This window comes from Melospiza georgiana, chromosome 2 (assembly GCF_028018845.1).
Source record: "Melospiza georgiana isolate bMelGeo1 chromosome 2, bMelGeo1.pri, whole genome shotgun sequence".
NCBI lineage: Eukaryota > Metazoa > Chordata > Aves > Passeriformes > Passerellidae > Melospiza > Melospiza georgiana.
The window spans coordinates 21,966,122-21,992,004 of record NC_080431.1 but is presented as its reverse complement, the minus strand read 5'-3'; the positions used below and the strand labels follow the sequence as shown (position 1 = coordinate 21,992,004).

At 43.5% G+C, this 25,883-nt stretch overlaps 1 protein-coding gene across 1 annotated transcript in view; it reads left to right on the top strand.

The window, feature by feature from the left end:
- The window catches only part of MAP4K4 (mitogen-activated protein kinase kinase kinase kinase 4), a 165,097-nt gene that overhangs the window by 56,246 nt on the left and 82,968 nt on the right, over nt 1-25,883 (top strand). Inside the window, exon 3 of the mRNA XM_058019082.1 lies at nt 22,349-22,405. Within this exon, the coding sequence (XP_057875065.1) occupies nt 22,349-22,405 (57 nt within the window). The remainder of the gene's footprint in view (nt 1-22,348; nt 22,406-25,883) is intronic.

Here is a 25,883-nt window from a genome sequence, read left to right as displayed (position 1 = left end):
AACAGCCTGTTGTTCCAGCTTTAATTACTGTTCAGTGTGAGCTCTCCCCAGTACCCAGACCACATTGGTAGCTGGTGGAGAGGCTGCAGCCTTATCTTTTCCCTTCCTTTGCAGAGTTAGCTGTCCTGTTCCCTTGGGCTCCTAATTTAAGAATTCACGTTGAGTTCCCATTGGCCGCACACCAATTTGTGCCTCTCTGAGCTCTGGGGATGCCCCAAACTCCTCTAATCTGCCTGGAGTGCAATTCCATAGGGAAGGGCTGCTTTGGCTCCTGTGCTTCATGCTGGGCTGGATCCTCAGGACGTGGCTGGTGGGGAAGTTGTGTGAGCTGCAGGCTTCCTGCTCACCCCGTGTGAGGCGTGTCTGCCTCACACTGTCCCTGTGTGGTTTCTTCAACTGTTTCCCCTTGGGAGCTGGTGACATCATTTATATTTTCAGTGATGCAGAAAAACTGCCTGGCAAATCCAGCCTTGTTCATTTGTTCCTATGGACATCTTGTACCTTGAAAAATAACCTGCAGAACATCTGCGTGCAGGGGTGTGTTTACTCATGCTATAGATATCCGCTATGAAGTTTCTCCCATCTGTGCTTCTGCCTAGATGGATTAATTTAATTTATAGCTTGCTGCAGCTGCAGAAGTGGGAGTCTGTCTGTTTTACCCACAGACCCAAGGCAGGCTCTTGCTCAACCTCTGCTCCTTTCTCTAGCATTTTTCTGAGGTTTAGGATCCTCTTTGATCCTTGGCTTGCCTAGGAAGGAGTGAACTGTGTAAACCTGAAAGTAATTGGTTGTTCTACTCAATAAAACAGGCTCTCTGTCTTCTTTTTCCCGCAGTAGCTTAATTTTTGCCATGATTTTCCCCCTTGCTTTGCTTTAACTGTCGGTGTTTGGGCATAGTAATATAAAACGGGTAACATTGGGGGTATAAAATAGTTCTTTATAAATACTGCACATGTAACTTCCACATCCTCCACGTCTTCTTGCCATAAGCTTGGTCTTCTTTTAAAATGCAGGAAACCTGATAGCTTAAGATAAATGAGATAAAGCAGGTTGCTTGTATCAAACCCAACCCTGGAAGGAGACAGAGAAGGGGCTCAGGGAGGAACTGCACTTCACATCTGCATGTGATGTGAGGTCAGATATGGCATTTGTGCTGAGTGGTGCTTTGGTGACCTCTGTCATTCTGTTGAATGACTAATCAAATAGATAGTTAAATGCCTTCCAGTCCAAATTGTTAGTCCTCCTTTCTCAACAAAGAGAAGAATAACACAATTTTAGCCCACTGTGCTGTTCCCTACTGTGCTATAGTGTGGCCCTCACAGAGGGCTTTATGTGAAACTCAGCATAGGGAGAAGATAATTAGACTGTTGCTCTTTTTTCTTACTGTTCTGTTAAATTCATGATGCACTTTCCTCTAACCAATGCTCATTATAGGTAATCTTATAAACTGCCCTGCTAAGGTACCTTAGTAATATTCTAATGATTCAGAGACACAAAAGCACCAGGCAGAGGGTGATCTTAGGACCTGATTAATGATGTCTGCTGCTCCTAGGGGAGGAGGGTGACAAGTCCTTCCTGCTGGATGCATGGTGCAGTTTCTTTAAATAGCTGTAACTCCTGCAGCTGAGTGAGGAAGGAGGATGAGGCTGTGTGCCCACTGAAGTGTCACGGGAGGAGTGGGCTACACCTAAGCTCTTGGTGGTCCTCTGTCACAGTGTTGAATGAATCATGACCTGGGAAGCTGAGGATCTTTTGCTTCAGTGCAGCTCCTCAGGGGTCCCAGCTTGCTCTGCAAAAATTGTCATTTGAGAGTCGGATGTAAACCTGCAGCAAATGCTAGGTGGGTTTTGGGGTGCAGAAGAGGGTCCCTGTGGGTGGAGGGTGCTGCACAACCCCAGGCTGCTCCTTTTTTCTGGAAACTTCTTTCTTGGATTTGCAGAATTTTAAAATAATTTGGCATAGAGTGAGCCATCAGTTGCGAAGTGTGGGAGGAGTTGGCCTGCATTAAAGGCAGTCTTTTCTCACCACCCCTAAAATACAGAGCCTTCAGAGGATCTAGTGACTTTTAATTTTAGAAACAAGAACACCTTAGATCTGAAAGTACACCAGCAGCTCCAGCTCCGAGCCAGGCAAGGTGTAGAAGTGACAGTGCTGAAGCAGTGGAGTTTTGTCTTGAAGGACAAAATGTCTCTGCAGAGAGGGAATTCAGAAATTCATTTCGTTTTGCTTTGCTTTCAGTCTTATGGATAAAGATCTGAATTTCCTTAACATCAGCAAATCTTGGATTTACAGCCTCTTGAAGATATCCACATGATGCTGTTAATATTTGTTAAACAGACCTTCCATTACTAAAAAAGCTACTTTTTTTTGAGACTGTCTTAACCTGCTCATTGCCTTTTTGCTGTGCTGATGGGAAATGCAAGAAGTAAGAATAATCCTTCCTGTAACCCCTTTCTTCCTTTCCATATTTAACGTGGAAAATCAGAAGCTCAAAGTCAGAGTGCAAATACTCTTTGAAAAACCATACCACCTTTTCAAGAATAGGAGGGTTTTTTGTGTGTGTGTGTTTTTTTTGATTTTTGTTTTGCTTTGATTGGAGTTTTTTTGGTGGGTTTTTTTTTTTAATATATGCGATCAAGAGTGATAAATTAAAAGGTGGCAAGATCACATCTCAGGTGAAGTAGCAGCAATCAGTAGTGCCTTTTTGAATAGGCACTCCTCTTCCTTTTCATCCTGTGTGCCAAACTGCAGTGCTGTTTGCAGCATGCCTTTCTATGAAGGCTGGGAAGCCACACCTGCCGTTAAGCTGCCCTTGGGTCCTTTGTTCCTGCCATGTTGAGGCACTTCCACCAAGTCAGAGGGATTGAGCCCACTTTCAGGGGTCACTGCAGCCCAGTTGCCTTCAAAACCAAGGTGCCCCCAGCTGGGACACTGCCTTTGAGCTGTTGTACCAGGGGTATTGCTGGTGATGCCATCATACCTCAGGGGCAGTGGGATGGGACCATGTCCAACTCTCTTCCCCCCCACCCTCTCCCCTCTGCTTCTGTCCAGCAAGGAGAGGTATGCTGGAGCATCCCGTCCTGCCTGGCCCCCAGCATCTGCTCCAAAAAGACACAGACCTCTAACAGGACTTATGTTCTTTTCTGCTTGCCCTGGGATGTCCCAAAAGGCATCAATCACCTGTATTTAGGCTACAGAAATTGAACTGCAGGATGCTGGCAGTCTGGTCTCAGCCTCGTGCTGGAGGAAGAGGAAATCTGACTCAGCTTCCTTGGTTTTCCCTCAGCACCCATGATTTTGTCTCTTTGCTTCTGTGGTGTCATCTGCTGTCCTCTGGATCTGGCATGGCATTGAATGTGCCTGATGCTTCTGATGGATGTGTCCGATGCTGTTTCCTGGTCTCAAAGGGCCACTCAGTACAGAGAAATTGCAAATACTCTTGTAAGGCCTTAGTCCTGGTAATATTCAGCTGTTCTTTAATATGTGATCTATTTGGAGCAGTTTTCACTCAAGAACATCAAAGCACTTTTAAACTAAACATTAATGAATTAAGTCTGACAACATAACTATGGAGGTAGTATTTTTATGGATTAAAGGAAAACAACTGAAACAAAACAGAAATTTGAGTTGCATTTTCAAAACTGCACAGGAAACCTACAGCTGAAGTGGAAATGTGTCATCTCCTTCCAGACCTCTCTTCTTGACATGCATTGTCCCATCTCCCACTGTCTTGTGGTGACAGATACCCCAGATTTGTATGTGTGTTCATGTGTCTCTTTCAATGTGCCTCAAATTGCTCAATACAGTAATCCCCTTCTGAATTTATGTTTTAAATGAAGTTTCTGCTAGTTTTCATGGCAAAGCTGGAAAACTAGAAATGGAGGAGGGGGGGTAGGGTGGGAGGATCAAGGTCTGGAGTTAATCCTGGGAACTCACTCTACTGGATCCTGGCAATGTGCACATCTCCATGTTGTCTTCCAACCCCAGGCCCATTGTTCACGGGAGGACCTTTCTGATGCTTCTGTGTTCTCCTGTAAGCCATGTTAGAGCTACCTGCTGGGTTTAACAGGAAAAAGAGATGGTTGGCATGTTTTTCTCTTTCAATGCAAAGGCAAGGTGCACATGTGTGCTCTTTATCTGCTGCATGCTTCACATCTGAGGTAGTGAAAGGTGATACAAGAAAATGATTTTTTAAGGTAGCAGATTTAGTAGGATAAGGCTTGAAAAGAGTAGAAATCAACATTTGCAAACTGAGAATTAGAGGAGTGGTCAGAAGGGTAGAAATGCAGATGCTGTGTGGGTCAGACTGTCACTGCATGCATGAACTGGATGAAAAATGGTAGCAATGCTAAGATCTTAATGTGTATAGAAGTTTCTCCTCAAAGTAATTTTATATGTGCAGAAGCCCTCTGGTACAGCTGTTGGTTTCAGAAGTAATTTGGCAGAGAGCTTATGGTCTGCTAGAGAGTTTTGTGAAAACATTTAATAGATATTTGTTACTTAAGTTTTAAAATTTTTGTTACTTGTGCTTTTTCACAGGCCTTAACTATCTCATTTTGTAGGCTTGAGAAGCAAGTTTTGGATATTGCAGCAGATAAACAACACAGAAATTTTTTGTCTTCCCATCTTTGATCATCAGGCCCTATTTTTTGCCTCACTGAATTTGAGGTACCTGTATTTTCATGAAGGCCTTCCATCACAGCCAAAGTGATGGGAAGGACAAGTACAGTCCAGTCCTGGCAGTGTCTGTGTCTAGCTGTGGTAGTGAGAATCATCGTTAACTCTCATTAATGGCATCATTAAATGGATAAGCCTTCTTTAAATCTAGCTTTGAGGAACCAAATTATCTTAACCTTATACTGGCAATAAGTCACCAACACTCTGGAGGCACTGTTTTGGTTTTTTTTCCTCCATTAGGAATGAAATTTGGCGTTCTAAAGGGAGACTCCCCTGTGCAAAAGGTACATAGGCAGGTTGTGATGGTAGATGGGATTACTAAATGCTGGCCTTTGCTCATCCTTATAATCTCTTGTGTGCACACTTTTTTCCTGGATATAAGGGCCTGCTGTCCTGTGTTGACTTCCTAGCAGTGACTAGGCAGGGACCTTTTGTGTGGATTAATGGTGTTGGAAGCAGTCCTCTTTTTCTTCCTCCCTCCTTGCATTTTCTTTGACTGTTCCTTCTACCATTATGGAAGGGATGCCGCCTCCTTTGTCACGGTATATCCATGAGAAAGATTGTTGTCCAAGTTTGGATGTTCAGAGAGAGCAGAGATGTGAAGAAAAAAGCTCCATTGGCTTGGAGAGTTTTGCCACCCTCCCCTCCCTCAGATAATTTTTAGATTGCTTGGAGTGAGTGTCACATGGGATCCAGTATCAGGTAATCTTGATTGAAGAAAGGAAGGCTTTGCTCATCATTCACGAGGTGATTCTAACTGGGGGAAATGAAATCCTAACAATACTTTATTTATTAGGTGTTCTCTCTTGAGATTCTGTTTTCTGAGATGAAGGGAGTCATCATGGCTGGGAGTAGTGAAGATCTGATGTGGAGGAAGAGATGGAAGATAAGGCTGTACTTGCACCTACATGCTATAAATTCAGCTCCCTTGCCATTGACCCATCCAGCAGTGAAAACAGAGTCTCTTTTTGTTTACAGCTGTTACCTCCTATCTCCCAGAGTTCTGCCAAAGCTGTAGCTGGCGTGGCTCCCTAGGGTGGCTGTGCCAAGCCAGACTTGCAGGCCTCCATCTTGGTTCCTCCCTGGGGCTCATCTGCCCTCTCTGCTGGTTTTGACCCACTCTTTCTCTCAGGTCTCCTCCATAGTGCAGCCTGGAGAAATGTAGCCCCAAGGCCTTCTTTTTAAGTGAATTTCCTTGAAGGAATCAGACTTCATGTAAGCGTATCATGTATCTCTCTAGTTTGTTTGCTTGGAAGATATTGGCACAGGCTTGCCTATGATTTCTGTCCTGAGACAGCTAAAATTTGTCATTAATAAGGGTGTGCATTTTGCTAAGTGTGTGACACATTCACAGGAATCATAAAAGTAAAACAAATGAATTTCTGTCTGCAATGAACATGAAAATGAAGACTGGAAAGCTGGAGTGATGTACTTCAAATACCCACTAGTTGGTTTTTTTTGTTTTCAATTGCTTCTACTATAGATAAGGATGGTTCTTGAAGAGTTTAATGCAGCAGTCAACTAGACTTTGCTTTTTTTGCTCACCACCTCTTGTTGAATTTCACCCACTGATTCCAATGCTGGCTATAAATGCAAGTGGCAAACAGTAGAACTAGGTAGATTAAACCTCCCTTAGCTACAGACTTTTTCACATAGTGGAGAAGTGTTGGGTTTCTTCTATTTATTTCCTTTTGCTCTGGAATAGTGTCTCCTGAAATTCTTGAACTAATGAGCAGTCTAAATGGAAGCCAAGCATTATCATTTTTAAGTTTGTATAGAAGATAGTTTGTAAGCTACTGAAGTGATAGTAAAAATGAAAATAAAAAGCAGTCATCAAAATCCATTAAAGTAAAACCAAACACTGGCTATTTTTTTTTTTTTCTTAAATTGAGTGCTGATGTTTGCCAGTAACTTGTATCTGCTTACTTTCTTTGTCCCAGTCATTAGGTTTCACACTGAGGAACCCTTGCTCTGTGCTTCTTGCAGATATTTGGATGTTACAGCTCCTCAGTTTTAATTCTTTGCACCTTGGATGATTCTATCTCTGATCTCTTAGCTTTGCCTCTTTCTTGGCTGCACTTAGTGTTTGTGGCAAAAGTCAGAAAAGGAAGTCCTTTTACCTTTCTGCTGGTGGAAGGTACAAGCTCATTCCCTTCTTTCTGCCATATGGGCATCTTAAATGTTTCCAGCTTTGAATTCTCATGTTTATTTGAACTCAAGCCCAGCATAACATCCAGTTAAGCTTTGGGGGGTTTTCTTGATGTTTCAGACGGAAATTCATTGGCAGCTTTGAGCTTTGTTTTGTTTATTTTCTTTCCAGGCATCTCAGTTTGGGATGTGCTGTAGCTAGAAGATGAGAAAGTGCATAAGATTCCTGTGTTTTTTACTTGCCTCTTTTTTTTTTTCCCACTAAAACAGCATCTCAGGGCCTGATCTAGGTAAGAATAGGACCTTTGGGACAGACCTGTGTACCTATGGGGACCTGACTGTCCTTCAGATTGTACTATCCTTGGGAGGGTAAGAAAGCCCCTGGCTTTCCCTTGGAAAGAGCTGGCTGTGGGAACCTGTCTCCCTGCCACAGTCAGGCAGAGGTGAATGATGATGGAAAATGTGTTTTGGCATGTACATGTATGACTCTTTGTGTGTTTTTCACCTTCAGCATTCCAGCCAGAGTTTTACAGCTTTGCCAGAGACGGGTCTCCCAGGGCTGCGCTTTGCTGGCTGCGTCCAGTTCTCCTTTCCTTTGTGCCCTGTCGTTCCTGGGTCTCAGTAGTTTCCCTGTGTGGTGAAGCTGTCATTTAGCTCACCTACTGGCTGGTGGGTGGGGTGGGATTCTGACTTTTATTGGGGTCTTCTCAGTCAGAGTAGGTGATGTGGATGGTGAAGTGGTCATTGATTCTCAGGGTCAGGTAATGGTACCATAGTCAGCCCTTGGCTTGTCTGTGTGTTTGATGGGGCTGCCCCACACTTGCATAAATATACATTATCCATGTGTGTGCCCATAACTGACAGCACTTTTTGTCTAAATTTTGTCTTACATGTGCTTTGCCTGGTGATCCATGGTTCAGTGAAATTGCTTTAAGTGTTAACTATTGCTTGTGCTTGTGTTTTGCAAAACAAGTGCTTGGACTTGTTCTGAATTCTACTTTGACAGCAGTTGCAATAGCTGTGCATTGTATAATTGAGCAATCTATTCCAGCATTCCATCTTCATGTTTTCAGTGCAGACACATGATTATAATAAACTGTAATGCTTTTTCAGTAATTAGACAAGTGGCTGTAAACTTATAAGGCGAACTTTAAATACATTGGAACTTTTGTAAATCCAGTTTTATTACAAATTTAAAAATAGTTACTTTGTTTTAGCTGTCCTCATAGTGGTGTAATTTGGCGCAGGCACATCTGGGGTGTGTAGACCCCTCCCCAGCATCTTGGAAATCCAGTCCTGCTGGTGATACAACATTCAGAGTGGAGGAAAGGACTTTGTTTTCTTTCCCTGATGGGAGAAGGGAGTAGAAGTAGTAGGGCAGCATCACAGCTGATTTAATTTTGTTTTCAGTGCATGACACTTAATTGGAAGATTGCTTAATTCTAGGAACTGCTGTTCTGCACCACCATACCACATAATGTAATTAGGTCATGGCTGCAGTGTTTGGTCAGAGTACCTGATTAACACAACTGTTTTCCAGATTCAAATGGTGATTTGTTTAAATGATGGGTAGCTTTTCAGGCAGTGTTGCTCAGACATTGTAGGTAGGTTTCCATATGTCCTAGGAAAGTGACTGAGCAGAAACCTTAAAACAAATGGAAAGCTGCTGCTCTTAAAAAAATATATTTATTTCCAGTCACCCCTCTTCAATCCTTTTTGTAAGGTTGGAAGTGGTGGAACAAAAGGTAAAAGATTGTTTGGCTACAGCTTTGGCATTATGTATATCTGTGTTTTAAGGATTAAAATTTTTTAAGATTTAAATTCTGAGCGGGATTAAACAGTATTTGCACTTGTGACTTCTAACTGAAAACTTGCAGGAGGTTTCCAGGCTGTTCCCGTAGTCTCTGAGCTGCAGTAGCTGAGATGACTGGTTATTTTGCCAAGAGCCACGCAGCAGGAGGCAGTGTGCTGGCTCCAGCTGTGCTGCACTCCAGATGTGTCTGGGTGCATCCTTCACAGTCACCTGCATCTGCTCCTGGAGATACCAGTGTATCAGCAGAGCCATGGGATCTTTCATGGCTGCCTCTTTGGTAACCAGCCAGCTGGGGATGGAAACTTTGGGTGTGTAGGGTGCTCCTGAGTCAGGGCTGATTGATTGCTGGAGAAATATTTTTTTTTGTTTGCAGGGGACTGGGACTTTCCATCTGAACTGTTTATAGTTTCCCATTTCTGTGTTTAGGGGAGATGAGGTGATGGGCCCGGAGATGATCAGCCTGCTGTAGTCATCAGCAGGGCTGGTCCACTGTCTGCTTCCTTTATGTTGTGCCCTGGCCCTGCTGCCTCTTCTGTTTATGTGAGCATGGCTGCCAAGATGTTTGCAGGGCCAGAGGGGCAACTTTGTTTCCCGTGTGGGTGGAATGTTCTTCCTTTCTCTTTGCCACCTGAGAAGTGGTGCAGTATTACCTGGGGTTGGTGGTCAGAGACAGGGATGACACGCTCTCAGAGATCCATGTGACAACGGCCAGTTTTATTGTTCAAACCCAGTTTAAATAGGGGGTTTGAAACACCTGGTTTAAACTGCTGATTGGTCTGCTTGAAACACTACCCAGCTCTTTGACCAGTGAGATGTCTGCAGCTTAGGATGGAACGTGATTGGGTGAAGTCTCTGTTTAGGTTTGAATCCAACCTATCCCTGCCTCATCTGAGGACTTGTTTTGAGAGTCTGATATGACCAAATTTATTTGGCAACTACAGGCTAGCTGCAACAGTGACAATGCAATATTACAGACATTTCATGGATAGTGATGCTGGGCTAAACTACCTGGCTATAGCTGGCTACAGAAGTATGAGTCATGCTCCTCAGCTGAATTTTGATCCTTGCTCCTCTTTTGCAGTCTGGGGCAAGAGTAAGTTATCTTATTTGTTCCAGTTTAACAAATGATTTTCAACCAAAAGCTTGGCCTTTCTGACTAGCAATTTTTATATTATACCTAATGGCAGTTGTGGTTCAGAGCAGTGACTTGTGGTTTGCAGGATTGGCTGATCATGAGCTGAATAACAGTTTTGTGTGTGTTGTGCTGTCATGAGAAAAGAGATTTTTATTTTTCCCAAAGTGCAATTGTTACTAGAAATACTAAAAAAACTCTTCAGTGTATATCCTACCTACAGCTACAGAAGGTGTGTGTGTTGGGGACTAAAATCATGGAATTGCTTAGGTTGAAAAAGATTTTTAAGACCAAGTCCAGTCATTAATCAAGCACTGCCAAGTCCACCACTAAATTAGGTCCCCAAGTGCCACATCTGCATTTCTTTTGAATACCTCCACAGATGGTGAATCCACCACTTCCCTGGGCATCCCGTTCCAATGCCTAACCACTCATTCTGTGAAGAAATCCCTAATATCCAATCTAAACCTCCACTGGCACAATTCGACTCCATTTCCTTTGGTTTTGTCGCTTTTTTGCTTAGGAGAAGGGACTGACCCCCACCTTGCTACAGCCTCTTCTCAGGTGGTTGTAGGGAGCAATAAGGTCTCCCCTGAGCCCTTTTCCCCAGGCAAAGACCTCCCAGCTCTCCCAGCTGGTCCTCAGACCCTTCACCAGCTCTGTTGCCCTTCTCTGGGCACACTCCAGCACCTCAATGTCCTTCTTGTAGTGAGGGGCCCAGAACAGAATGCAGGATTTGAGGTGTGAACCACTCTATTGCTGATATGGGCCAGGGTGCTGTTGGCCTTCTTGGCACATTGCTGTGTTTCCTGCCCCTTCTTCCAAAGATCATAAACTCCTTTCTTCTCTGGGTTCCACCCAAAGTGCTTCATTCAGCCAGGCTGGCCCTTTTCCCTGCCAGCTTGTCTTGCATCACATGGGGATGGGCTGCTCCTGTGCTTTTGAGATTTCCTTCTTCTAGAATATCCAACCTTTCTGGACCCCTTTGCCCATCGGGGCTACCCTTGCAATGGACTTTGTCAGCCAGTCTCTCAGACAGGCCAAAGTGGCAGTTCTGCTGCCTTCCCCCTTACTTGTTCAAGAACTGAAAACTTGTTACCATTTTGTGATTGCTTTGCTCAAGAGTCCTCCAACCATCACATCACCCTCCAGTCCTTCTCTGTTCACAAACAGCAGTCCTGCCAGGGCAGCTTCCCTAGCTGCCCACTTTTGGCCAGCAGCACCGGGAAGTTACAATCTTCCACACTCTCTGAGACCCACCCGGACTATTTCTTCTCTGCTGTGTTGTATTTCCAGCGGATGTCTGCTAAATTAAAGTTCCCCATGAGAGTAAGAGCAGTGATAACAAGACGACTTCCAGCTGCTTGTAGAATATTTCATCCGTCTCTTCATCCTGGTTGGGTGGTCTATAACTCCTACCAGGATATCTGCCTAGGCCTTCCCTCTGATTCTTATCCATAAACACTCCACCCTGTCATCACCATCATTAAACTCAAGGCAGTCAAAACACTCCCTAACACACAGGGCTACCCCACCACCTCTCCTTCCTTGCCTGTCTCTTCTGAACAGTTTATAACCATCCATTGCAGCTCTCCAATTGTATGAGTTATTGCACCATGTTTCTGTGATGGCAACTCTATAATAGTTTTCCTGCTGTGTGACAATTTCCAGTTACTTGTGTTTGTTGCCCATGCTGTGTGCATTGATGTAGATGTACTTTAGTTGGTCTGTTGATTCTGCTACCTTTTCATGGGAAAAAGCTCTGATTTTTGTGTGGCCATTCTCAAACACTTCTGTGGTTTCCAAAATACCAGTAACCCATTCCATCTTTGCTGTCATGCGAACCTCCATCTGCTGCCTTCACTAGGACAGCAGACTGAAGGACCTTGGTAGCACACTGTCCCTCAAACATTGGCATGGTTCTCCCAGGCTTATCTCTAGTGACTCTGGTTTTATCCCTTTCCACTTTCAAACCTAGATCAAGGCTCTTTCAATGAGCCCTGTTAACTGCTGCCCAGACATCCTGTTTTCCCTTTGAGAAAGGTGTACTCTGTCCATTACTAGCAGGCCTGCTGTCATGTAGACTAATAGAGCACCAAAACCCCCAAAATTCTGCTGGGGACACCAGGCTCAGAGCCAGGTATTGATCTGCTGACTCTTCTGTAGAAAGAAACCTAACAAAGCCTTTTGCACCAAAATAACTTTTGCTTAATCTGTGTTTTATTTGTACCCTGAGTTCACAGCAAGGCAGGTAAGGACCAGCTGCAGTGGCAGCAGTACTGCAGCCTTGCTGTGCAAGTTCTCCCAAAGAATTTCTTTCTCTTTTTGTTTGCCACAGCTTGGTCTGTGGAAGCCTGGAGTGTGTTATTTAAGAGTGGTGAACGTGTTTTGACTAGTTTTTGTGAGGCACTTGGTGTGTTCTTGAGTACTTGGTAAAAAATCATTATTGGAGAACACAGAGCCTCCATTTCCTTAATGCTGTTCTTTTCAGTGGATTAACCTGTGAGCTGAATGTGTTGCATAATGGCTTTTCTGTCCTCTGGCCCTTTCACATAATAATCATGTTGGCCACAGACTTTGGGAATGCAACTTACATACTACCCAGGTAGCAACAGAGAGGAAATGGCATTTATTTTGGTCAGTCTTTTGCTAAATAAATAAATAAATAAATAGAGAAATAAATAAATGGCTTTGTAATTGCTGAGACTGGGGAGGTGTTGTTACTGACTCTGGTATAGAAAGGGTTGTACAGGCTTGAATTTCTGAGTCAAACTCCTGCTGACAAAGCAGAAATAGTTTGAGGTCTGAAAATACTGCCTATTTGAAAATAGTTGTGTGGACACAAAGCTGTTTACAGATCGCTCACTGGCCACCAGCCAGTTTCTCAAGGACAAGGTGGTTTGGATTTTTTTTCCCCTTTAGGATCACAGATGTACTTGGCAGGTTATCAGAAGATAAAAATGCTGGAAATAGTCTCCTGGTGTGAATCCTTATTTAATTAAAACATAAAACTTTAGGCCAAATGTTGCTTGTAAGCATCTTGGTAAAATATTTCTGAATTTGTTCTTACATATGGGATTACAGTATAAGGCATGGTCCCCATTCTTTTCAAGAATGCTTCTTACTTTAGTCCTCCTGCAGCATACCTTGTGCTCTACAAGGTGTAGTTTAGTTTCAGCAGTTTCTACCTGGCAAATTCTGGCTTCCTAATCCATAGTGGCAAGGAGATGTAATGAAAACTGGCACTGATGGTGTTTGTAATGGCTAAGGGAAAGAGAATCGGATAATAGAATATCCATCCTGAGTTGGAATGGACCCACAACTCTTGATGTTGTCTCCCCTCAGTAGGAAAAGTGTCTCCCCTCAGTAGGAAAAGCGAAAACGTTAAAACCATGCAATTCCAGCCCTTTTTGTTGAGTGGGACAGCACTGGAGAAGTATTAACAGTTGAATTTACTATACATACATACATATATATGTATGTATAAAAGTACATTTAAGAGTTCATTAACTTTCCTTCTTTAATGCTAATGTTCTGGATTTTTTTTTTTAAGGCTGCCAATATGAAATCTCTCATTTCAACCATGTTGAAATAACATTCATTACACAGCCTGATTTCCTTGCTCTGCTCAGCTGTATTGTTCTGCTGGGATGGTCTACATGGAAATAGTTCCCCATCCCCTTGCCTCTCATTAATATGAAGCTAGCAGCTCCTCTCCATGTAGTGTGTTTGTTAGCATCTTGGATGCAGCTAGACAAAAGGTGGCACTCTTGATGGGGACACCTGTACAGGGCATTGCATGTTGGGCTCCTCTGTGCAACAGCAACCCCAAAAACATAGTAAAAAGTGAAATAAAAATCAGCAAAGGCAATAGTTCCCCCTTTTCCCTTCCCACTATCTTTTGCATTTACAGTGAGGTTTGTGCCTTCCAAAACAATTGCCCATCCATTTAGCACTCTTGAAATAAAAAAAAAAAAAGTTGATTTCCATTTATTACCCCTCCTTGTTGCTCTCCAGGAGGCTGCTGGGCATTTCAGGATGGTGCCTCAGGCAGCAGGACCTGGAGCAGCACAGCTGGACACTTGCTGTCTGTGACTGCTGGATGCTGCCCAGGGAGGGACACTGACCTCTCCCTGCCTGGCAATGGCTGTCACCCATTTCTTGCAGCGGGTCTCTTTTGGCAGTGGATGGAATGCAGCAAGGCTGCTAGGGTGTGTGTGGGCTTATTTCTCCTTGTGTCATGGTGTACGACCTCTGACAATGCCTCACCAGAGTGCAGGCTGCTTGCAACAGCGGTGGTGCTTGGAGGGGCAGGGACTAGCAAGGGTTTGATTATTAGTTTTTCTTTCTCCAAGGAAAAGTACATATTTTGTGCCACTTCTGTGTACTCAGTGCCTAAATATTTATAATTGTTGAGGACATCTCACCCTCTCTTTCTGAAGGGGTGTGCCCAGCAAAGAGGTGGTTTCTCTGCAGGTTGGTGAGTGTGCACAAAGTGAAATGGGCGCAGACTTGCCTGGGTATGCAGAGGGCCTTGGTCAAAAGGTGTCACTTGCTCCTTTCAGCTGGAAAGCTCTGCTCATCTAGGGTGATGATTACATGTCAATATGAATTCATTTAAAAAGCAGTCAAACAAAGAGAGGCAGCCCCAGGCTTTCCTCATCCAGGCTTATTTTGATGTCACTCTGCAGAAGGGATGGAGAAACTCTGCCCCTTATCTGCCATCTCTCTCAGCTGCAGAAGCACCTGCATTGTTTTAAAGCCCCTGTCCACCCAAGTGGGGACCTTGGTAGGTCACTTAGGGCCCTGCTTGGTCTGGGGTAGGAACCCGGTGTGGTGCTGGATGCCTCTGAAGTGACACTGGGTGGTTCTGGTGCCATGTGGCAGGCACAGGGCTTGCTCTAGTCACTTGTGGTGGTTCCCTTCAGCCTGAGTAACACAGTCCCTGTTGCAGGGACTTGCTGGCCATGCCACCAAACTGGGCCTGATGCTCCTTCAGGCAATGGCCAAGACTCCATGGAGAGCGTTTTGTGGTGAAAGTGCCTGTCAGGGTGTAAGATGAGAAATCAGCAGCAGTCTGCATTAACAGACCATGTAATTTTGTGTCTACAAGTACATGTTTTATAATTTTGATCTAAATGATTTTCTTGATGTTCTCCATCTGGCTCATTTTTAATTATAGTTGCCAGAAAGAAGTTGTTCTACGTAAAAGAGACCATTGCAGGGCATCCAGAGAGACAAACTGGTGTTAGGAGGGGTGTGTTTAGTGACTGGTAAAGCCTTTAAGGTAGGGTGAAGAACTGGTTTGAATGGGGGCCAGCTGATTTTAGCTGATGTTTCCAAAGGAAGCCAAATGTGCTCTAAGCCAACTGTGTCCACGTGGGAGGTATGCCTCTATTCTGATTTAATTATTTTCTTTTGTTCTTGTTAGTTGGGGATTTTTTTGTGTTTTTCAGTAGTGTGCTAACTAAATCATCTAGGAAGGTTTAAAACCAGAAAAAAAATACAAGGATTAATAAAATCCTCTTTTTGGGCAGCTGATGGTGCAGACTCTATTCTAAGAGAATATGAGTGGTGGTGGTTTCAATAAAGATCACTAAATCTGGACACAGCATGGTGGTGACTGGAAGAATGGGATGATGACTGCAAGGATGGCTCCTGAAGACCGTATCGTCCAGGGTGGGGTCTCAAGCCAGTAAGCTCAATGTCCCTTTAGAAGCAGCATCTGGTGTGGTGCAGGAAGCTGTGGTGGTCACCTGCAGAGCAGCAGGGCTTGATGCAGTGCCCAGCTGATGACTGGGGTGTCTGGCAGAGGGGCAGCGCTCAGCACAGCCTATCTTCCAAAAAGTGTGTGAAGCTTTTGTGGCCTTGTGTGAAAACGCGTGGTGGCCTTGCTGCCAGTGTTGCCAGCAGGCCCCTGTTGGTCAGCCTTTCCTGCTTGATATTTGAGGAATGAAAAACAGGGAAGTCTGAAGCCTTCACTTGGTAAGGGAATGTTCTGTGCCATTTCTGTGTTCTAGCCAGGAAATGAGCAGTCTTGAAGGGATCCCACTTGGCTGAATGGACTGCAGTTGACATGACTGGATTAACAAAGGACCATCCATAGTCTTAAACTGCACAGCTGCACTCCTCTTACCCTCCCCTTTCCCCTGCAACATCCCCTCTCTTGCTATCTTTTTTTAATCTATTGCCAGGTGAAGTGTTTCAGTGGCTGTGAGCTGAAACCTGCATGAACGTCAGGCCTCAGGCAAATCTTTCAAAGCTCCTTGGGGAATCGGTGTTGTTTTCCAGGTGAATTGTCAAGAGAGCTGCCTGCCTTTGCAGTTCTCTTTCTGTCTTCTCCCATCAGACCAAAACATCTCCTGCTGGTGGGTGTGACGAGGGGGGTGGGCTGCAGGGCAGTGTGCTAGGAGCCAGCAGAGCAGCCTTCTGACTGAGCTCTGCAGTTGACCTGTTGTTATCCTGGGAAAGTTAGATTGTGGCTTTCTGCCATGCTTTTCCCACCATCCTTTCTCCCCCCTCCCCTTTCTTTTCTTCCTATTTAGGCAATGAGCTGTTTAGGAGAAGGAAATGCCTCTGATAATGTATATCCAGCATCTTTCACAGTTGGAAAGCTACCACAAAACTAGGAATCAAAGTAAAAAATCAGTGAATAGAACTCTCTTTTTTTCTTCCTAGTGGGAAACATCTTTTCACTCTCTACTCAGAAGAACAAAACCGATAATAACTGTGTATCTTTCTGTGCATTATTTCACAGAATGCAGTACTATGCATGAGTAAATTGTCATTATTATTTCTTCAATAGGCAGCCAGTGAGCCTGTGGATATCAAAAGCAGGATAGAGAGCATGTTATTTTCTGTTTTGCTTTCCAGGCATTTGATGTCAAGATTTAGACAGAAGGAAAACACAAGAGCTCTGTCCTGTCTTTGACTTCAACAGTGACAGTCTTTAACAGCTCTGGTTGGTTTGGGTTTAGAAATCATCTAACGGGATGACTTCTTCTTGTGTATTTCTGCAGTGATTTTCCTTGTTTTTGCACTCAGTTTTTTTTTGCTCGATTTTATTCTGGAAGTACTTTTCATGCCAGATAAACATTATCCTTTTTGTTTACAAGTTCATCTCCTTTGCTGGAGCATATGATTATTAGAATGCTATATCAGTAGAAATAGCATAATTTTGGCTGCAAATGTAGTTAGGTAGATTTTTTGCTTAAGAACACTTCTTTATTTATTATTTAAGTTTTTGGTTTTGACCAGGGAGATTGTTTTCACTTTGTGCCATTCTGTCTTTTTGCCTGTCAAAAATATGTTCTGTTTCCTCCACAAGCACTACTCCCAATGCTTTTCACAGGGTAGACCTGATCTTTTCAGGGGGTGGAAAAAAAATGCCATGTAGAGTCCAAGTTTTCACAATGCAAAGTTGATCAGTCTACAACTTTATATGTTGCCAAGTGACAGAAAGAGCTGATGGTAAACATGCCTTGGAATAATAAGTTATCATTTATTGCACTGGGGCGTGCAACCCAATAACAGAGTATTGCTTCATGGCCTGTGGCCTCAGGCTGGTAGGAGTTAAGAATCAACTGAATGAGAAGTGAAATGGAAAGTTACGTTTGCCATCGGGGCATTGTACAGCCCTCAGTGCTAAGAGGTGGTGCTGTGGTATTTTCACTTGATGGCATGTCTAAATCTGCTGCTTCTGTGTGCAGTGTGGCAACTGAAATTGGATTAGTAGTTCGTTTGTTTTTTGCAGATCAATTCCTCTTCTTTCTGCAACTGTCAGCATAGAGTACTGGGAGCCGGGAGAAGTTTACCAAAGACTTAATTGTCTACAGGGCACAGGATAATCCAAACTTGCAAGTAATGAGTCACAAATGGTGCATTCCTTCCTTAATGTGTGATGTTGTCCCACATGCTGCTTCCATGCCATTTAGCTGGGGAGCAGGCTTGCAGGAACAGCCTCCCAGAGGCACATTAATCCACAGGTCTGAAACTGTGTTAGTAGGAGAATACGTTGCTGTGACATAAATATCTTGGGTAACTGGGGAAGGTAGGGTGGGGAAAAGAGGTAAAGTAACTGATGGAATTTCTTTTGCACTTAATTTGCATAGTTCTTTGACAACATTAAGGCACAAGAGAAAAAGAGCACCATGAAAAACAGCACATAACACCACTTGCCTATGAACTTCTCTAAACTAAAAATTTTACAGTAATAACGTGTGCAAAGTAAGAAAGAGGCAAGAAGTAGGTGTATTAACTGACTTGGAGGGTGTGGGAAGACTTGAAATTTATTATGTTCTGCAGATCTTGGCAGTCTGCCACGGATTCCCCTTGCCCCTCTGCTTTTCAACATGCATAAAGCCCACTGAGATGAGAAATAAACACCATATTGCTATCAGACATGACTAGGAATGTGCTTAAGTAGTGGATTCAGTTTAAGATCCAGTTAAATGCTGCAGTATTGCTGTGTTGATGAGAAGAACTACAGCTCTATGTGTATGAACTTGCAGTCATCTGCATGAGAAGAAAGAGGACAAGATTTGAGGTTGGCAATCTCAATTCCATTGGCTTGATCATCCCAACAGGCCATTTAAAAATGCAGCGGTACAAGTAGCACTCTTAAAAATATTCTTAGGCTGCTTCCTTGGGAGGATAAACCAAGTGCTTTAATATGAATAGAGCCGTGAAATGAGGGAGAGAAAAGTGGGGAGAATGTGTAAGAAACAAGAAGTAGCTCAGAAATTTTGGTGAATAAAATCTTAATGTGGTCTAAATGAAGGGAATGTGTTGGCAGGCTCATTTCCATGGGGACAAGCTGACAGTGCTGATGTTTCCTTGTGGTTCCCATGCTGAAACCCAGTAAGAGGCAAACTCTCACTCCCAGGAGGAGGGAGCCTTTTCTACCTGTTGCTGTGCCATTGCTTGAAGAAACCTCTGCACAGGTTTTGTGTTGGCTCTGGAGACTGTCACCTTATGCTTAGCAAGATCCTTCTAAGTTGCTGTTGTCTTCATTGCACGTTTCATATCCACACAGCGTTCTGGCTGTGGGACAGTACCTTGTGATCCTCAGCCTCTGATATTTGGCACCTAGCAATATTTTAAGAACCTGCTGTTTTCAGTTAGCATGGGTTGCATTTTGCAATATTGCAGAGCTTTTCAGATATCTGAATGGTAATTGCTAACAATTTGCCTGGAGAAACAAAGCTGCAAGAAGCTCTGCCTTGCCATGGGGATGGGGATGCCTGGATGCCCTGAGGGGCCATGTGTCCACACTGCACTAAAGCAGAGGCTTCATTCTACATGAAAAATGCTATCCCAGTGGAGAGGTGTTGCTGAGATGTTGTGTCTGGATGGAGCCTTGATGGTTACTGCCTTTGTAAAGTGCCCTGTGAGCAGAATTTAAATAAATTTTAATCCCAGGAGATTGAGTTCAGAGGGTTTCTCCCATCTATGATTTCTGTAGTTCTTTCTTCACATTCAACCACATTGCAATTTTATTATTACTCTCTTTAACATTGACAAATTTTTCCAAAGCAAAAGCTGGCCGTGAAAATCTGACGATTGGTTTCCAAAATCGGAATGCTTAGCCATTTCATGTTGCAAGCAAAATTATACCAGCATGCTAATAGTTTGACAGGTCTGTTCTTGAGCAGAGCTGTTAAGCAAATAAACAAACAAACAAATACTCTGCTCATGCTTATATGCTGTGCTTGTGGTGTTTGTTTTTTCCCGCCCTCTGAAAATATTTTTAATGAAAAGAATGTGGCTTCAAATGTCTTTTTTACCTCTCTCATATAAATTAATGTCATGCAGGCCATCCCTCCTCCTCCCCATATGTTGCAGATTTTTAGAATATGAGTGCTCCATACATTATGAAAAGGGTATTTGGAGTAATTTTAAACAATATTCTGAAGTGACCAGGGTTTAAATTTGGTCTGGGATACTGAGCAGACCACACTTCCCACACTCTGCAGTTCCCTTGCTTCCAGTCCCTTAGGAGGGTTATGTAGAAGCTTTTCCCCTCCCAGAAGCAGCAAAGTGAAACATGAGCAGTGGCTGTGTTCTGCTGTAGCTGGCCCCAGATTGCACAGGGACACTCGTGGAGGCACCAGCAGGATCCCGTAAAGCTGCAGGGGAAATGTGGCAGGGCTGGTGCACATTAGTCATCCTGAGTGGGCCAGTCTCACAGGGAGGAACACTGACTTCAGAAAAGCTGTGAAGTCGAGTACTGGGAAATTTTAGGTGTCTTTCTGGAAATAGCAAGCCCACCAGTAGTTAGTAGATTTAAAAAGACAAATAGAGTAAAAATCCCATGAAAATGGCATCCTGTGCTGCTACTTTGCTCTTCTGTATGCCACATTTTCTGCTTGAGTGTATTCTGCCACCATTTTAGCACCTCCACTTTGCTGCACAGTGAATGGGGAACTGTATTTCACCGCTTTTTAAAAAAAGTTTCTCTCTTCAGACCTCCTTAGTGTTGTGAGGGTTTTTCTTCAGAGATGTCTTTGTTTCTGTTATCTTTAGCATATTCTTTTTGTACCTAAAACTGTACTTCCCATGTCCTTGGGCTTTCAAATTCCTTCCACAAAGCTGTGGAAAATGGGGGCAGAGCTGAGAGCAGGCATTTTTCCACCTCAGTGTAAGCCATTTTCCCCTCCTTCCTTGTGGATGGTAAGTCTTGAGGAGAAGACCACAGGCTTTTGTCATTAGGCAGACATCCAGGGTGGGAAATTGGAGTTGGAAATCTCCTGGGCTCGCTGAAAGACTTTGGTTCAAGAAGTAGTAAGGTCAAGGTGAGGTCAGTGTTGGCTACTGCGCACGTTACGACCCCTAACTTTATTTCAAAATCAAAACCAGCTTGAGACCAAGCTGTAAAAAGAAATGCCTGTGGTAAAGCCAGTTTACAGAGCAAGCAAAGCCTGAGCACAGTAATGTATTTATAGAAAGCACGTGGATTGGTTAGTAAGGGGGAGAGTGAAGCACAAGAAGAGTTGTGGAAGAAGGCAGTGAATTCTGCAGCATTTCGTCCTTTTGAATGCACCAACAATGCCTGGCCATTACCTCCATGGAGGGCATCATAAGGTGTGAAGGGATCAGGATTTCTCTAAAGAGACTAGTGGTTTGGGGTGCTTCAGTTCTGGGGTGCCAGTCTCAAAAGACCCTGTAAAGAGGTTAATGTTAGTCCAGGCAAAAAATACACTATTCATGTCCATCATGTAGGTTTCTGCCTAGGAAACTCAGAAATTGGTGGGGAGAGAAATAAAGGAACTGTGACTTCAGTTAAATGTTCAATTGTGTTCTTATTGTTATTTGTGATTAAAGTGATGACATTTAATGGGCATACCTGTTGCTAGAGAGCTTGACTGATGCAGATAAGAACATTTGGAGATGGTGCTTGGGAAAGTGGTTGGGAGCCTGGGCTGTTTGACTGGTTTAGGATAGACTGCTGGGTGTTAACACTGCTGAGTGTAACAGTGGAGAGCTGGAAAATACCAATATTGGGACAATTTCTAAGTGCTTGTTTAGGGAAAAAAAGTACACAACAGCTAATTGATGTCTCTACCTCATGTAAGCATACACTGGAGAGAAAAAGGCTTTTGTTAGAAGTCAGCTGAGGCAAGTTACAGCCCACCAGGGCTGGAGGGGCCTGCCATGCAGCTTGCCTCCCAGCCCTGTGATCTGCATCCTGCTGGCTCCAGCTCTGTTTTCACTGCAGAACAAACCAGTTTAATTTCCTGGACTGCAATCCCCTGCCCCACCCCACAGTTTGCTTTTTCTGTGTTAACTTTCTGCCATTTTAGTGATCTCAATCAGCTTATCACATGATACAATGAGTGCCAGAAGGAGCTCAGTGCTCCTGGGAGGAATATGTGACAGGAGGCTGGAAGGAGGCAGAGGAAGGAAGGGTAGGAGCTCCCTGCTGCAGGAGCTGGGATCTTTTAACTCAGCTCCAGCTGTACTGAGAAACTGTTCCTGTACCGTGGCGCAGCTGAAGGGAGATGACGTCTTGTTCTTGTCTGGCCCTTTTGAGACAGGCAGAGAGCTCTTGCAGGTCTGATGCATCCCTTGCAGAAACCCCACGTTTTTTACTTGGAAAGACCAAACCAGTGAGAAATGTCCTAAGCCCTAATCATGGGCTAACCATGCTTACTAGGTAATGCATGTAATATATCACCGAGGTACTAGGTATTGGTTCATACCTAGTATGAACCTAAATAAAACATGCAACACGTGGAATTTATTCTGGCATCATAATAAGCTATCATTACTGACAGTGAGCTTTGCTAAAGTAAACAGAAGGGAAGCTGTGAATATAACCCGTTTGTACTTGATAATCATTTTAATGTGGAGAAAAAAACATGGGTGCTAAAATTTGAAGAGGAACACTTTATATTTGTTATTGTTGTTTTAGCTATCTAGAGGTTTTGTGGTATTTCCTAGGAAGTATCAGAAGGGAAGTGTCATTGCTGGGGAAAACCCAGTGACTGTAACTCTTGTCCAAGTGTTTTGCTCTGTGTAAGCTGAAGGGATGGGTGAGATGCTGGTGCTGACTGTTCTCTCTCTCTCTCCCTTACCAGGGTCGCCATGTCAAAACGGGTCAGCTGGCGGCCATCAAGGTCATGGATGTTACTGAGGTGAGTAGAAGAACCTTCTGCTTCATTAACAACTGTGTAAAATTTAATCATGAGATGGTATAAGGCTTTCATCACATTTCTGTTGAAAGGCATGGTCCTTGCATGTGAATGTTTGCTCTCTGCTTGCAGGACCTGACCTCTCCAGTCCATCTGCCTGAGAGTTCTGTGTGCCTGTGTGCTGGGGCGTTTGCCTCCAAAAATTGCATTGTCCAGTCCCAGGGCATATAGGGTGCATGTAGCACTCTCTTTTCAGAAATTTCTTAGAACAGGGGGAAAAGGTTCAGATTGCTTGCTTCCCACTTGTTTTCTCTGAAAAGCAACATCTTGCTTTTACCAAAGAAGAAGGTGAGGTGTCTGCTTGTTGTAGAGGACAGTGTTCTTCCTGGTACATCTGCAGCCTACAAAGGGCATATGTTTATTCAAAGGAATGAGTCCCTTGTAGTTCCAAGAAGCCTAAAAGCAGAAACATCTGCAGGAATGATGAGCAGATTGCTAACAGAATTCAGCAATGTAAAGTAGTTATAGTAACTGACCCATGGGGATTTACTGTGGAGCTTTAGATGGGAAAGAGGGGAAATTAACCCAGTCAAAGAAATAAAAAATATATGCCTGTATTTGAATCCTTGGGCATCTTGCAGTTTATGCTGTTCAAAAAGCAATCAGTTTAAATTAAGTTTTCAAAACAGATGAAGAAAAGCATGGGCTCTCCCTGTTACTCTGTGGTATGTAGAGTTCCATTCACAAATTAACAGTTTCAAATTTAAAATTGGATGAGATACTCCCATGTGATATCTGCAAAGCTTGACTGATACTGCTCTTCTGGAGAGAGGTTGTGCCTTTTCAAACTGTCATATTCTTCTGAGCTCCTCAGTCTTACCCAGGGGAAAGAATAACATTAATGTGTGTATATTGTACAGAGCAGGGGGTCTTTGGCCAGGATGGTTATAGCAAGCAAAACTTCTGCAAGGAGATTGCTGCAGAATATTTCATAGCTTAGTATGGGTATAGGTGCAGCAAGTAAAAATGGCCTTAGACACAAGGTCCTGGATGAGTGGTGAGGTGTAATGGGTAAACAGGCAGGAGAGGAGGAAAACGAGAGACAGGGTTAGGTCAACTGATAAGGCTTCAGTCTTGTCTCTGAATCTCTAGTGATCGATGCGCAGTGTGACTGTTGCTCTCTAACTTCAGCTGTTGTGTCTGCCAACAGCTAGATTCCTTTTTTGTCGGATGGCTTGATAAAGATCAATTTTCAGCTGAAGATTTTCAAAGGCTGCCTTCATGAGGAGGCAATGCTTTTTTTGCTGCTGTTAACAAGCAGAGAAAACAAAGAGGAATGAAGGTACATTGACACACAGTGAATGTTCTTTGCACAGCAAATGTTTTCATCTGTGCAGCAGTTTTAAACAGGGCAGCTTGCTGGACTGTGCATGACAATGGCTTCTTCCATAATACTGAGATTGGCTCTATTGCACACCCTCTGTTTTTAATAGCATGTATTAATCACAAACAGTTGTAATAGAGAGGTTGCACATAAAAAAGAAAACAGTAGAAAAATGCTGTCTTTAGTATGGCTAAGTTCATATTGGAGGAGTAAGTTTTGAAACTTACTGTAATTTTTGTCTGGTTTTGAAAAGCAAGTTGTATATTGGCACTGTCTTTTACCTCATAAGTACAATGCTTTTTTAGGGGATGAAGGAGGGAGGAGTTTGGAGATTTAGGTAACCCCATGCAGCTTAAAAGCATTGTCATTCCTACCAGGGGAGCTCATGTGTTTTTGCTTCAAAGAAAAGAGCTCACAGAGACAAAAAATGCATAAATTCTTCCAAGTTGTACTAACTCAGCTCCACCTTTTAACACCAGACATGGGTGATACTGTTGCATGTACCATTTTCTCAGTGGCAGATGTGACTGCAGGATGTTCTTGTCCAGCCTTGCTCACTGATTCCTTGCCTGTTTCCCAACACATGTGCAGGCACAGCTGCCTTGGGGTCAGGTCGTGACCTGGATCAGTGAACAGGCTCTAGTTCCAGTTTTAAAATACCCTTACTCCTCTCCTTCCCCGGGTTACTTATAGCCTGGATTGGTTCATTGATTGAGTTCAGCACATGATGTTGCAAACTTGGGTGTGGTTGCTATGAAGAAGGTGGCATGACACTGGAAAAGATCCAGTCTGGCCATCAGGGAGAAGGGGCAGTGTAGCTCAAATTGATATTTCTGCCAGAGAGCCATATCCTCGAGCCATAGCTCCAGTTCCTCAAGGGTTTGTTTCATGAACACCTCCTTTGCTGGCAAACAATGTGGGTTCATCCTGGTCCTAGCTCACCACAACTTATGGGGACAGTGGGAGGAGTGAACATGGGGACAGAGAGGGCAGTGACTTCCACCATTAGCACTCTTCCAAAAGAAATGCTGAGGGAACCACAGCCAAAATTCACCTTCTCTGCCTCCTTTAAGATCTACAGTTAGATGAACTGCTAATGGTAATACCGTATCCATGCCCATGGAGAAAGAGGCTTGAGTGGAAACTTTCACAAAACTGAAATTGTGGTTTTCTGATGAGTGGTTGCTTGAAGCTGTAGGTGATTTGTGCCTATGTGCATGTTTTATTGGCAGTGTTATGCCTTTCTGCTTAAATTCAAGCGGTGCCATGGGGGATATCTGATTATTCTGACTAACCTGAACTGAGAACAGACACAAGACTTCCTTTCTTCTGGGATACCTCTGATCCAGTGCTTGTTTTGCCAAATGCTTAACAAATTAGAAAACCTAATGTATTGGCATGCTCTGTGGGCACACCCCAGATTTTCAGTTTTCAAGGCCATGATTCTGCAATTCACACATTGCTCAGGATCAGTGAAGTTATGTCAGTTCTGGGCTGTAAAGCTTTGATCATCCACACAGGAGGGATGTCAAAGTCAGAGTAAAGGCTTTCTTTAAAATGTTTTGGTTGGCATGAAGAAAATGAGGTATTATAACCTCTGACTCGAGGCATTGGAAGAAATATTACAACTCTGGAGTGCACATGGCACTGTGGAAATGCTCTTCATCCTTCTTATCTTTTCTTGTGGTTTTCTCTTTAGATTTTGATTTTGAAAAGAATGGTGGCAAGGATGAGAGAAGAGGAGGTGGGCTGAAGCCTATCAGCTTGATCTTTGAATAAATTATGACTAGTTAGTTCTGCTGCCTGAAATGTTGGGGGATGTCAATGTGCATAAAACTCCCCTGCCTCTTCTAATTTCCTCCTTTCTAAACAAATAAGGAAAATACTTAGAAGACTGGATCTTTACTGATCTTGAGTTTTACAGCACTAAAGCAAACGCTAATGGAACTGTAAGACCTAAAGATCTATAGGTATCACTACAGAATGGTGCACAGGTATGCCTTCTTTTCACTTTTGAAGGGCAAAGCTGCAGTGCATGTAGGCTGAAAAAATTTCACTGGAGTGTAGAACAAATAAAACCAGAAACCTCACCAGTTT